Raw genomic sequence first — 11,611 nt, forward strand, 5'->3', positions numbered from 1 at the left:
AATGCTGCCTTCCATATGTCCTGCATATTGTGGGGCAGTTCCTCTGGAAGGCACCAGAGGAAACAATATTATATTAGTTGTGCAGAGTGCTGGTTCATATATATCACATATATCTATCTAAGGTATATTACTATATAATGTATTCTTATATGTTTGGTATGATACCGCTCCTTTCCTGATCTCTCTCCCTCTATCCTCACTCATATCTCCAACTGTCTCTCTGCTGTCTACTCTTGGATGACCCAGCGCTTTTTTAGACTTAAAATATCAAAGACTAAGCTGACCCCTTCCCACCCTCCAGCATAAAACCGGACCATCTCTCATCCTAACCTACTGTTTATGCCCACTTCTTTCCCTTTTGTGTCACCCCTGTCCGTCTAACCCTCCCCTTTAGAATGTAAGCTCTCACGAGCAGGGCCCTCTCTCCTCATGTGCCTTTCTTAGAATATATAAACCACTGCCACCCTGATGATTGCTTCAGTGTCCTGTCCCCTGATGCAACTATCCGTATTAACCATGTACTTGTCCTAAACTGTCTTGTACTGTAATTTGTTATGTGTTTTTGATTATAACTATGCTCTGTAAATCGCTGCATAATTTGTGTGCGCTATATAAGAAACTGTTAATAAATAAATAAATAAATACAAGATGTACATGTAAATTACACATGGACAACAATGAGGGATACAGTGAAGTTTCCCTGTGAGCACTCAGAGGTCAATGCCGCTTAAGCAATGATCAGTGAGGGTATGTACCATCGGGCTGTGCATGTCAGGAGTTGTATCTTTTGCACCAATATAGGACACACTGATGACAATGACTAGTACAAACTCAGTGCACATGGTATTCTATAGGCCCAATAACGGCACCTGACAGTATGGGAAATGTACTAATCAGTGACATGCCACTGCCTCTGGTTCTCATCTGATCACTTCCAGTGCTCTGAACCATAACCTCCCTTTTGCTAAACTCAAATATTTTATGGGCTGTCACATACTGTTTAGGATTTCCAGGGACACAGAAAATAATTACTTTTAATAATTCCAATAGTATATAGGTTACATTACTGAATAGCATTTGGGAAAATGTACACTTATAAGGGAACTATGAATTCTGCATTATACAAACTGATTTGATATGCAAAAGTCAGGGCATTTTCTACCACCCAATGCTCCGTGCTGATAGTTTGTTCCAGAACGCTGTTCCTGATGATGTCATTTTTCAAAACAGCTCTAGTAACATGGTTCTGCCTGAAACACAGTCCTGGTCCAAATTACGTCCAAGTAAATGCCAGGGATTTGACAAAGGATATGTAATCTGGAACTAAACCTATAAAATTGCATACTTTTTCCAAAAATGGGTAAATGCTGCATGGCAACTGCCCAATGGTAAGTGGAACCACACGAAACTAACTGCAAAATGGGTTATGAAATCAGCTTAGTAAAGCACTGGAGCCATTGAGATAGCAGGAGAGGGTTAATAGTTATGTAATATCAATGTTTAAGAAAGTATAATGAAGAAGTGTGAAACATTGATTTTTTCAAATGACATTAAGGTCACACTTTACAGGTTAAATGAATGCAGGAATGCTAACGCTTCCATAAACTTTGTTTTCACCACTGCAATGTCAGAAAGGAAATACATAACTGTAACAAACATCATTACATGATGTTATCAAGTATCCACATTCAAAACAACCTGTCCTCTGAATTCATGGCTTGTCATGTCCCTTGACAGAACACAGATAACTTCCTGTAATATCAGACATGTAATTATGTAGACAAGCAGCGTGCCGGTCTGTGTACTCATCCCTGCATGTACTAAGCAACTGTAACTTAATGCTGAGCAGTTCTGTCAGGTCCCAGGGGGGGAAGTGCTGGGTTTTCCTAGTACAATTCCTGTATTTGTATAATTCAGAGGGCCAATGATCCATGTTTTTGTTTGTGACACAGATTAAAGAACTGTCACCAAATTACATTGGTGTGTATAGTATATTCTGTTATAATCACATACTGGATTCATTATGGTAGTGTATGACTGCATGATAAAAAAAAAAAAAAGCTTCCTAATGGATGCTAATGGGTAATGTAGAAAAACGATAACACTTGTAAATGTGACTCACCTGTTCTATAGCCAGCACACATGTACAGCACGAGAATGAGTAATGTATGCCTATCACCTACTGTGTACAGTAAGTACTTTGCTGCTGGTAGGTACAGTCAGTCATCCTGGCATCACAGCAAAAACCACATCAGTGTCTACATAACATCAAGTAGTATATTATGATCAAAGATTGCAAGTTTTGTAACCTCATCCTGATGCCTGGCAAGGGTAGCGTCAGATGTGTGCTGCTTTGCATGCTAGCATTCTGCCATTTAGAAATATGGCATTTGTGTACCTGCGCACTGAGTAAGTGGTTTGGACTAGCTGCAAACACTGGAACGGTCTGACTAGAATCTGTATGCAAAATTCTGCCATTCAGCTGCTCTTTGTGCTGACACAATAAACTGCAGGTGTGAGGTGCAGCTTGAATCATTTGATGGTGTCTGGATGGCAATGGATTTGCCAGATGCCATTTGCAGCCTTGCACAGGGGCATGCTTTCACTCTGGCGGGGTGATGGCTAACTGATGGCTGGGCTCCGAAAAGTAGCAGCCCAACGATCAGGTCTGAATAACCCCCCATGTACAACTGTATGAGGATGTTAATTAATCAAGCTTTTGGAGCAACTGTCTTCCCCATGGAGCAATATTTAATTGTAGTTCAGGATCGTGGCTAGTCAGATACTTAAACTGAGTGAGGCCATCATCCGGGCCTGAATAAAGGTTCCAGAGGCCTTGTAATGCTGCTAAACACACGTGTATGGGCACTCAGGGACTCACCAGTCATACTGCCCATGTGCATGTAATGAAGGTTATACAGCTGGCATGTAGGATATAATGCTTGTGGCATGAGAAGGAGGCTCTGGCTTTAGGCTGTCCAGCTGGCGCTGCAGACCAATGTACATAAAGTAATGGTTCCATCAGTAAGTTACATTGGCACAGCCACCTTTACCCCCCACAGTACATCGGGATGGGTGATAGCTAACAATCATGGAATAAACTAGCCTTTATTTATTATTATTATTTATTATTTATTAACAGTTTCTTATACTATTGTAAAGCGCAACGGAATCTGCTGCGCTATATAAGAAACTGTAAATAAATAATAAATAAATATAGCGCATACATATTACGCAGCGCTTTACAGAGAATATTTGAACATTCACATCAGTCCCTGCCCCAGTGGAGCTTACAATCTATATTCCTAGCACATGTACACGCACACACAGACATTCTAGGGTTAATTTTTTTTTTTTTGTTGGAAGCCAATTAACCTATTTGTATATTTTTGGATTGTGGGAGAAAACCGGAGTACCCGGAGTAAACCCACGAAAGCACGGGGAGAATATACAAACTCCGCACAGTTAGAGCCATGGTGGGGATCGAACCCATGACCTCAGCGCTGTGAGGCAGTAATGCTAACCATTACACCATCTGTGCTGCCCGCCTTTATTTTATTCCTCGGCTGTCACCTGGGAGGCGCATCCCCCCCCCCAGTCCTGGTGCCCTAGACTGCAGCCTAATCAGCCTATCGGTTAATCGCGCACTGGCCATCTCGATTCATAATAAACAGTGCCCGTAATGACTCTGCCCCTCTCACATGCAGAGCTTCTAACAATCTTACAAATGGACAGGTCACTGGTGACCATAACATCAGCACACTCATCACCTGAAATATTCAGCGTTGCTATCAATATGATCAGTTTGACTACAGTGTTTAGCACTCGACCTGTATGCAGAGTGTAGTACCATATAAATAACCTGATTTCCCCACAAGAGGTCACTGTTACTGCACAACCAATGTTAGCACTGATTAAAAGACTACAGTACAAATAAAAGAAAATCTGATGGAAATTAATGAACTACTGATAATCATGAATATGTATGTACATGTTTCAGGAGCATATCATAATATATTTAAATGGCCTTGCAGTGGCAAATGTGATAAACATATTGGCAGCTGATCACTTTTTAAGGTAATGAGGGTGTGACATCATCACTGGGGTCTGGCGAGTGCTGAAAGGTATGACAAGATCATACCTCCCAACAGTCCCGATTTTCGCGGGACAGTCCCGATTATCAGGGCCTGTCCCGCTGTCCCACCCGCGGGCGGCAGTGTCCCGCGGTGTGGGGGGGCTGTTGGGAGTCCCCCCTGTCAGCTGCTAAGCAGCGGGGAATAAACGCTGTGCGCATGTGCACAGCGTCTATTCCCGCAGCCAGGGGGCTGGGGGCATGGCTAGAGGCTCACAGAGCCTCTGGGTCATGCCCCCATAGCGGCAAAATGGGGGCGTGTCCTCACGGGAGAGCCGCGAGTATAGGCCACGCCCCGAATTAGGCCAAGCGCTCCCCCCCCCCCGAAAATTTCGGCACGTCTGCGGCGCGCAGGAGCAGCGTCCCGCCTGCTGGATTCGGTAAGTTGGGAGGTATGCAAGATGCCATACAGTATATAGAGGGTTACCAGGCACAAACCCCCCAGTGTCTGATTTATCGCATGTACTGTAAAAGGACTCCCGGTGGAAAAAAGGAAAATCGGATGCGATACATCACAAGTACTGAAAAGCACCCGCAATGTGCACTGATAGCTGCACATCCGATTTATCTTATGTGCACCACCTCTGACCAGATGTGCACAGGACTACGCATCGGATATGATGGGATGTCAAACACATGCGATTTTCACCCGATTTCTCGGACCAGTCTGTCAGAATCAGGTGAAAAGTGACCAAATCGCACTAGTATACTTGCACATTTACAGTTTCTTCATGCAATACATTTTTACTATACTTATAGTATGACAATTACCTGTACGGTGTTTCTATAGGTTATTAGTGTAGGCTGCCTGACATCACAATTTCTAGATATTATAAAAGAAAAGTAACTTTGCTTTAGGTTTATGTGCTTTCAATGCGCTCTCTGTTAATGCATTAGTAACTGGTTGTGCTCCTCAACTATACACAGGGCCGGTGCAAGGCACCGGAGCGCCCCAGGCGAGTCGGGCTGGGGGCGCCCCGGTGCCGGGGGGGGGGGGGGGGGGGGGGGCGGGGGGGGGGTACCTTTCGTTCGGCGCTCTCTGTAATCAAACCTGGCGGCGGAGGCAGCGGGGGTCCCTGCAGTCTATTAAAAAGCACGAGCGCTATCCGCCGGGCTATGCGGAAGCGCTTCTAGTGTGAAAACACTGGCAGCACGCTGATTGGCTGCCAGAGTTTTCACAATAGAAGCGCTTCCGCATAGCCCGGCGGATAGCGCTCGTGCTTTTTAATAGACTGCAGGGACCCCCGCTGCCTCCGCCGCCAGGTTTAAATAGACAGGTACAGGTACCCGGGCGGCATTTTCCGCCCTCCAGTGGCCGGCGCCCTAGGCAAATGCCTAGGTTTGCCTAGTGGTGGCGCCGGCCCTGACTATACATTATTTGTTTGTAGCTATAGGATTTTAACAAACAGAGACAATGTGGCTCTAATAAAGTGCAAATCAGATTAGGCCATGACTGAAAATTTGCATGTGTTAAACTTCTGGAGAAGAGAGAACAGCTGGGGGCTTACACTGGAGCAGCCTGAATGCTGTGAGCTCAGAGGGATGGGCCCAAGTGTAACTGTAAGCCACATAGTACAGATTATTTGCAGCCAAAAATTCTAGTAACTAAATAAAAGCTAGAAAAGAGTCCACATATACATGCCAACATTTTCTACATAATTTATATGCCGACATAGCTGCTTAACAGGTGCAGCTTAAAACACCCAGCATGGTTCTCTCCAGCCAGGCATGTCTATAATGCCCATAGATTGGCATATTTTGCATTTTAATTACTACAATTTAATAATATAATTGCAGAAAGCCCTGAGCATAAGAATTTAACACAGGTCAGTTTTGCAGGCAGAGCTTGTTATTTTGACATTGTGACTGCCTCAGAGACAAATGCACACAAGTGCGGACAATGCTTGGTTATACTCGGCTACTGTTAGTGTGTAACCAGGTGGTAACTATAGGCTCTGCATTGCAAGATCTAATACAACAAAAGTGTCGTCATGTAAGTTACTGTAGGGATCAGTGAACCTTACTTAACAACTATTTAAGCTGAAGTAAACACATCTCAAGAAGTATGTGTCCATATGGACGCAAAGTACGTTATCTCTGCTGATCACCTGCTGCTTTTCCACAGAAGAAATACATGGAACGGCCAACTCCTAATAAATATATTTTCCAACTTGCAATTTACAAATTAGAACCAGCAACTCCAGTCACACACCCTCTCTTCATTTACGTTTTGCCAAGTACTTCTGTTCCATACATCTTTCCAAGAAGCTGATAAAAAATATTGACATTAAGAACACTTAATGGGTATTGATTCCTCTACAGAATTGTTTTCTGGGGAAATGCAGCTTCTGATCACCCTGCATGAGTTGTGAAAGCCATTCTGCAGAAAAGTGACACAATAGCTGATTTGTGTTATTTGGCATCTTCTCTTGTGGGCATTACATAAATTGCTGCATGTGACCACTAGGTGGCAGTTCTTTACCAGTTCTTTTTACGCTGCTCTGTGTAGGGTGGATAGTAAAAATTAGCAGCTGTATCTATGCACTTGTGAACCGAGGAGAGTATTTTGGACAACTGGAAAGAAGAACTGCCAAACATGTGAATGTTAATCACTTGTGCAAAAATATTTTTTTAAGAATGAATCACTAAATGTAAGCTAGTTACTAAGGTCACGGCTGGACATTAGCAGTTTATTTTTCAGGACAGCTAAGGTCCTTTGTCATATAAATTATTATCCAAGGTCATTATTGTTATGAAATGTAAAAAAAAGCCCCCCCCCCCCCCCCCCCCCCCCACACACACACACCTGTAGGGAAACCAATTCTCATTTGCTAACTGAAATCCAGGACCCTAGAGAGAGCAGAAGTCTACAGGGAATGCGATTTAATGATTGATGGTTACAGATAACGTGCAGCCATCTGCCCCATGAAATACACCACAGTGACTACCTGCTTTGTAAGCTGTTGCTAGCAGAACTAAGCACAGTGCATATATTTCCATTTCCAAAAGTCCCCTCTACAGCTTCTCATCATTTTATCGTTTCCTGTAATTGTTAAAGTAATATAACATTATGAATTTTTTTTTTATAATTAGGGATATGAATTAGAAACAGTAGGGATGCCAAGTGGGAAAGTTGCCATTTTCTGGAAAGCGATGCGAACAATATTCTTGGAAATTACTGATTTAACCTTTTACATTGCAGTAAAGATCAGACAATTTGTTGCATTAAGACCCCATTTAGGTTTATATTGCACAGCTGATTTCTGGTAAGGCATGGATTATTGTCCAGTCTGGATTTGGGGACATAAGGTTATTTTATTATAACCCCCCCCCTCCTTTGTGCAACAGCAGTTTCTGGAAATAAAGGTGGTGCAGTTGCTATGGTATCAGCAGGCGGTGCCACTGGGTCCCCACCAAAATTGTGCTATACCCTCCTGTATAAGGAATCTCAGGGGGTATGGGTTAGCTGTCCTCAGTCGTATAATAAGATGTGAACAGCAGGTGGCGCTATAGGTTGATTATTGCCAAGTTATTCCCAGCAAAGTCTGAGGACGGGTAAATAATAAACTCTACCAGGAAAACTTTGCGAAGGGACAAGCTCAGGGAAATGAATCCTTATCAGTGGCAATATCAGCATACATCACTGACTGACGCACTGACCTGAGATATACAAGCAGGATGCATACAATCAGTTTGGACGTAGAAATATATTTTATTTGTTACCAGTACTTAGTTGCATTGGGTTGTTAAAGGGTTATTTTGACACATATGACTTGGAGATATAAAATGTGTATTAAGTAAAAAAAAAAAATAACAACCATAAGGAAGTGAGCCAGTGAGTGCTCGCCCTGTCTGCGAAAGTACTTTCCACTGATTACCTCTGCCCAGAGCCCCAACAGTACTGATCACTCACATTCCTCCTAGTCTAGCCTCGTCTAGTCTGATTCCATGTGTCTGGCTGCCGCATACAATAATAATGTTGCAATGTCTGCTTCGGAGACTACTCTGCAGGTCACAGCATACATTTATTTCATGTTATGAGGGGGAATGATGTAGGGCAAAGTATGTGTCAGCGATGAATGTAATGTCCCATCCCCCGGCAGGTGCACATAGCCCTCGCACGTGCCGCCTGCAAGCAGTATGTGGATGAAGGGTTAACATGGACAGTGAACCCCCAGTGTAATGAAGCATTTGGGAGGGGAGGGATGGGGAGGGGGGTTTCATCTGGAGGGCATTGTTAGAAGATCGATGCGTGCTCTACCTCCCCCACCCCAGAGTGGCAGGTGGACAGTGTCCCTAGAAAGAGAAAAAGGGCCAATTGTCTAATCTGCAAACTGCCACACGCCAGCCCTCTCCCCTATTGTGTGACTGCTATAGAAATGCAAACTAGCAGCGTGTGCCATTCACAATCTGCTCCACACTAACCCCATTATCTCTGCAGACTAGTGCCCCCATTGCACAAATTTACCAATATATGAAATAAAAGCTCTCGGTGCAATGTGCATGTTAATTGCACAACGAGAGATTATTTCTATATAGTTTGACCCAAAATGCATGGCTGCAGCAGCCCTATATGTGTCTGCACTGTAACAACAAAGACTGTGCATGTTGTGTTCTCTGCCCATCACTGCCCACTAGTAAGCAGAATGCATAGCTGGGGGTGGGGAGTAGCTGGAACTCTCTTGGGCACAGTAACATCATCACAGTGGGCATAGAGATGTAAAGTTCTCTTGTCCTTTTGATGTCCCCTCTCTGTTCTTGTAAAAGAAGAAATCCGCAGGCTCCAGTCTGCCTGGTAACAGCATCACAAAAGACATTAGACTTTGAGTCATTGTAAACCCCCCTCTGCGCCCACCACAGACACACTCTGCAGCCCCCTAGCACACAGCAGCAGCAGCCCCCACCCTTCCCCCACGTGGACTTCTGGCACGAGCCGCAGCGTACTGTAGTCGTATTAGCATTACAATGCCACCCCCGTCAGCCAATCAGAGGGAAGGAGTGAGGGAATCCCCGCCTCCGCCCCATGCTGTATAAATATGAGAGCTCCAGCCGGAGAAACTCACAGTCTCACTGCTGCTCTCTGCTCACTTTGGATTTATCACTCTCTAGCTGGGAACCTTTGTGGATTTACTTTTGCTTCTGTGCTCATCCCTTTGTGTTACACTTTACAATCATGACTCTGGAAGAGGTTCACGGACAGGAAACTGTTGTTGAAAGCGCTGAAAGGTATTTATCATGCAATGTTGTCTCATATGTGCTGCATGCATAAATGTTGTGGGAATGCATAGCAAGGGGATTGTGAGTTAATATTCATTTTAAATATCTGCAAATCTATGTTTTGCAGTTTGTAGAATGTGAACATTATAAGATGCATTATATAGAGCTGGGTGTATTGGGCATTTAGCCACAGATATACTGACGTCTTTGCACTGTGCAGTGACAGCGATAGTGGCTGCTCCAGCAGCTGTCTCCATATATGGAGTTCCCATAGTTTCTATAGAGAATCATTGTGCATGCCTGTTTCTCATGAAGCCTGAGCCCTGTACTAAATGCATACACTTTTTTTTCTTGTTCAGCATGCCTTGCGCCGGCAAAGTCCTCCATGATCTGCTGATCTCCGCCCAGAGACAGGAGTGTCTGACCGTTGGAGTCTACGAGTCTGCCAAAGTAATGAATATGTAAGTATCCAACTCCCTTGCACAGATCCCACGCATCTACACACACACATACATTACTCATTCATATACGTAACACAGTACCCACACACACACAGACCCACTTGTGGCTTTCTGACAGCAGAACTAACATTTATGTTTTTTTTTCCTCCTTTGCAGTGATCCAGACAATGTCACTTTCTGCATTCTGGCTGCTGATGAAGTCGATGAAGGAGACATCGCTCTGCAGATTCACTTTACACTCATCCAAGCCTTTTGCTGTGAAAATGATATCAATATTGTGCGTCTGAATGACACCGAAAAGCTCGCTGAAATCTTGGGCAGCACAGACGATTCTGGAGAACCCAAGGATCTGCATTGCATCCTTATTACGGTAAGCGTCTTGTTCCTCCTTATCTCCCCTGACTTGGCTCCTTGCCTTTGGCTGTGTGTCAGCACTTTCTCATAAGCAGCTTACTCATGTTCTGTTCCTCTTCTTTTCTCAGAACCCTAGCGAGGATGCCTGGAAAGACCCAGCTCTGGAGAAACTCGGTCTATTCTGTGAAGAAAGCCGTAATGTTAATGACTGGGTTCCCACTATCACCCTGCCTGAGTGAACTGTCTAGTGCATTAGATTGTGGAGATCTGTTTGCATTATTATCACGGTGTATACCTGAATGGACCACCTGCATCCACGCCGCTGGATTACGCTGGTTGAGGTCGAGACGTGTCGCCAAGACTGGAAAGATGTTGGCTCTTGTGGAGCAAAAAGAGTAAGGAGGAAACTTGACATGGACTGATGATCTTCATAAGGGTGCTTTGGCCCAGTGAAAAGCCTCCTAATCTAATGGCACTAAATGGGCAGTCATACCGTGGAGTTGGAGTATATTGCATGTTTGCAATCCTGGAAGAACTTTTGCAAAGTGGAGATGTTTGGCTTTCTGCAAAAAAAACGTTCAATGCTGATGGGCAACAACTTGATATGCTGACATTTGGGATTTCCTAAATGCTTGGACTGAACTTTAAAAAAAAAAAAAAAAAAAAAACATTCTATGCTTGGACTGAACTTTAAAAAAAAAAAAAAAGTGCAGTTTTATGCTGTGCTCTGTCTGTCTCCCATAGGTGAGGCAGCGTCCTGGAATACCAATGAACTATATATACAACAGACTTTTTATTTTGTTAGTCTTTTGCCAAACTTTTGGCACTATTACAAAGTTGTCATCATCATGATTCTACCAATCTTTTCTGTTGCATTGAAATGACTTATATCTATATTATATATGGCGGCACTCCAGCATCTAAGGCAAAATCAGGTGCTGGACGCCAATGGTCAATCTATGTATATGTTTCAATAAACAACTTGAAACGTATTTTTCTTGTCCGTTTGCTGTTTTAATACTTTGCTGGGCACCAAGAAAGTTCAACAACTTGATAATGTAATTTGGTAAAGTGGTCATTTGAAAAGAAAAAAAATGTTACTGGTTCTGTACTGCTATGCACTCGTTTATCATATATATAGTCAGCAAAGGGTCTTGCTGCTTCAGATAAGCCCATGGCTGATACAGCTAATGCTTCCTATTCAATCTGATAATATGACCTCTCACCCTCCTGCAACAGCTGCTTATCGCAACAGCTTGCAAAATGGGGAGCCTGCATTTCAAATGAGGGTATTATTCTAGTAGAAGGTCTTTAGAAAGATGTGTTTCTAAGAGTGCAGCTGGCCATGTGTCATTCTGAGGGCCTTCCCTGCCACCACGGCTCTCTGTGTACAACAAAAGGTCCCAACCCCCTCATTGATGAAGTGGGACACAGAAAATAAACTGCT

General features: G+C 43.7%; 1 protein-coding gene across 1 annotated transcript; it reads left to right on the forward strand.

The window, feature by feature from the left end:
* Window positions 1–9,184: 9,184 nt before the first annotated feature.
* Window positions 9,185–11,156, forward strand: GADD45G (growth arrest and DNA damage inducible gamma). Its single transcript, XM_083187575.1, has 4 exons — window positions 9,185–9,358; window positions 9,709–9,810; window positions 9,967–10,180; window positions 10,293–11,156. Exons 1-4 carry the CDS (start codon window positions 9,306–9,308, stop codon window positions 10,401–10,403), a joined length of 480 nt encoding a protein of 159 aa, XP_083043701.1. The 5' UTR covers window positions 9,185–9,305; the 3' UTR covers window positions 10,404–11,156.
* Window positions 11,157–11,611: the final 455 nt, after the last annotated feature.

The sequence above is a fragment of the Crinia signifera genome, chromosome 1 (assembly GCF_055691185.1).
Source record: "Crinia signifera chromosome 1, ASM5569118v1, whole genome shotgun sequence".
In the NCBI taxonomy this organism is placed as follows: Eukaryota; Metazoa; Chordata; class Amphibia; order Anura; family Myobatrachidae; genus Crinia; species Crinia signifera.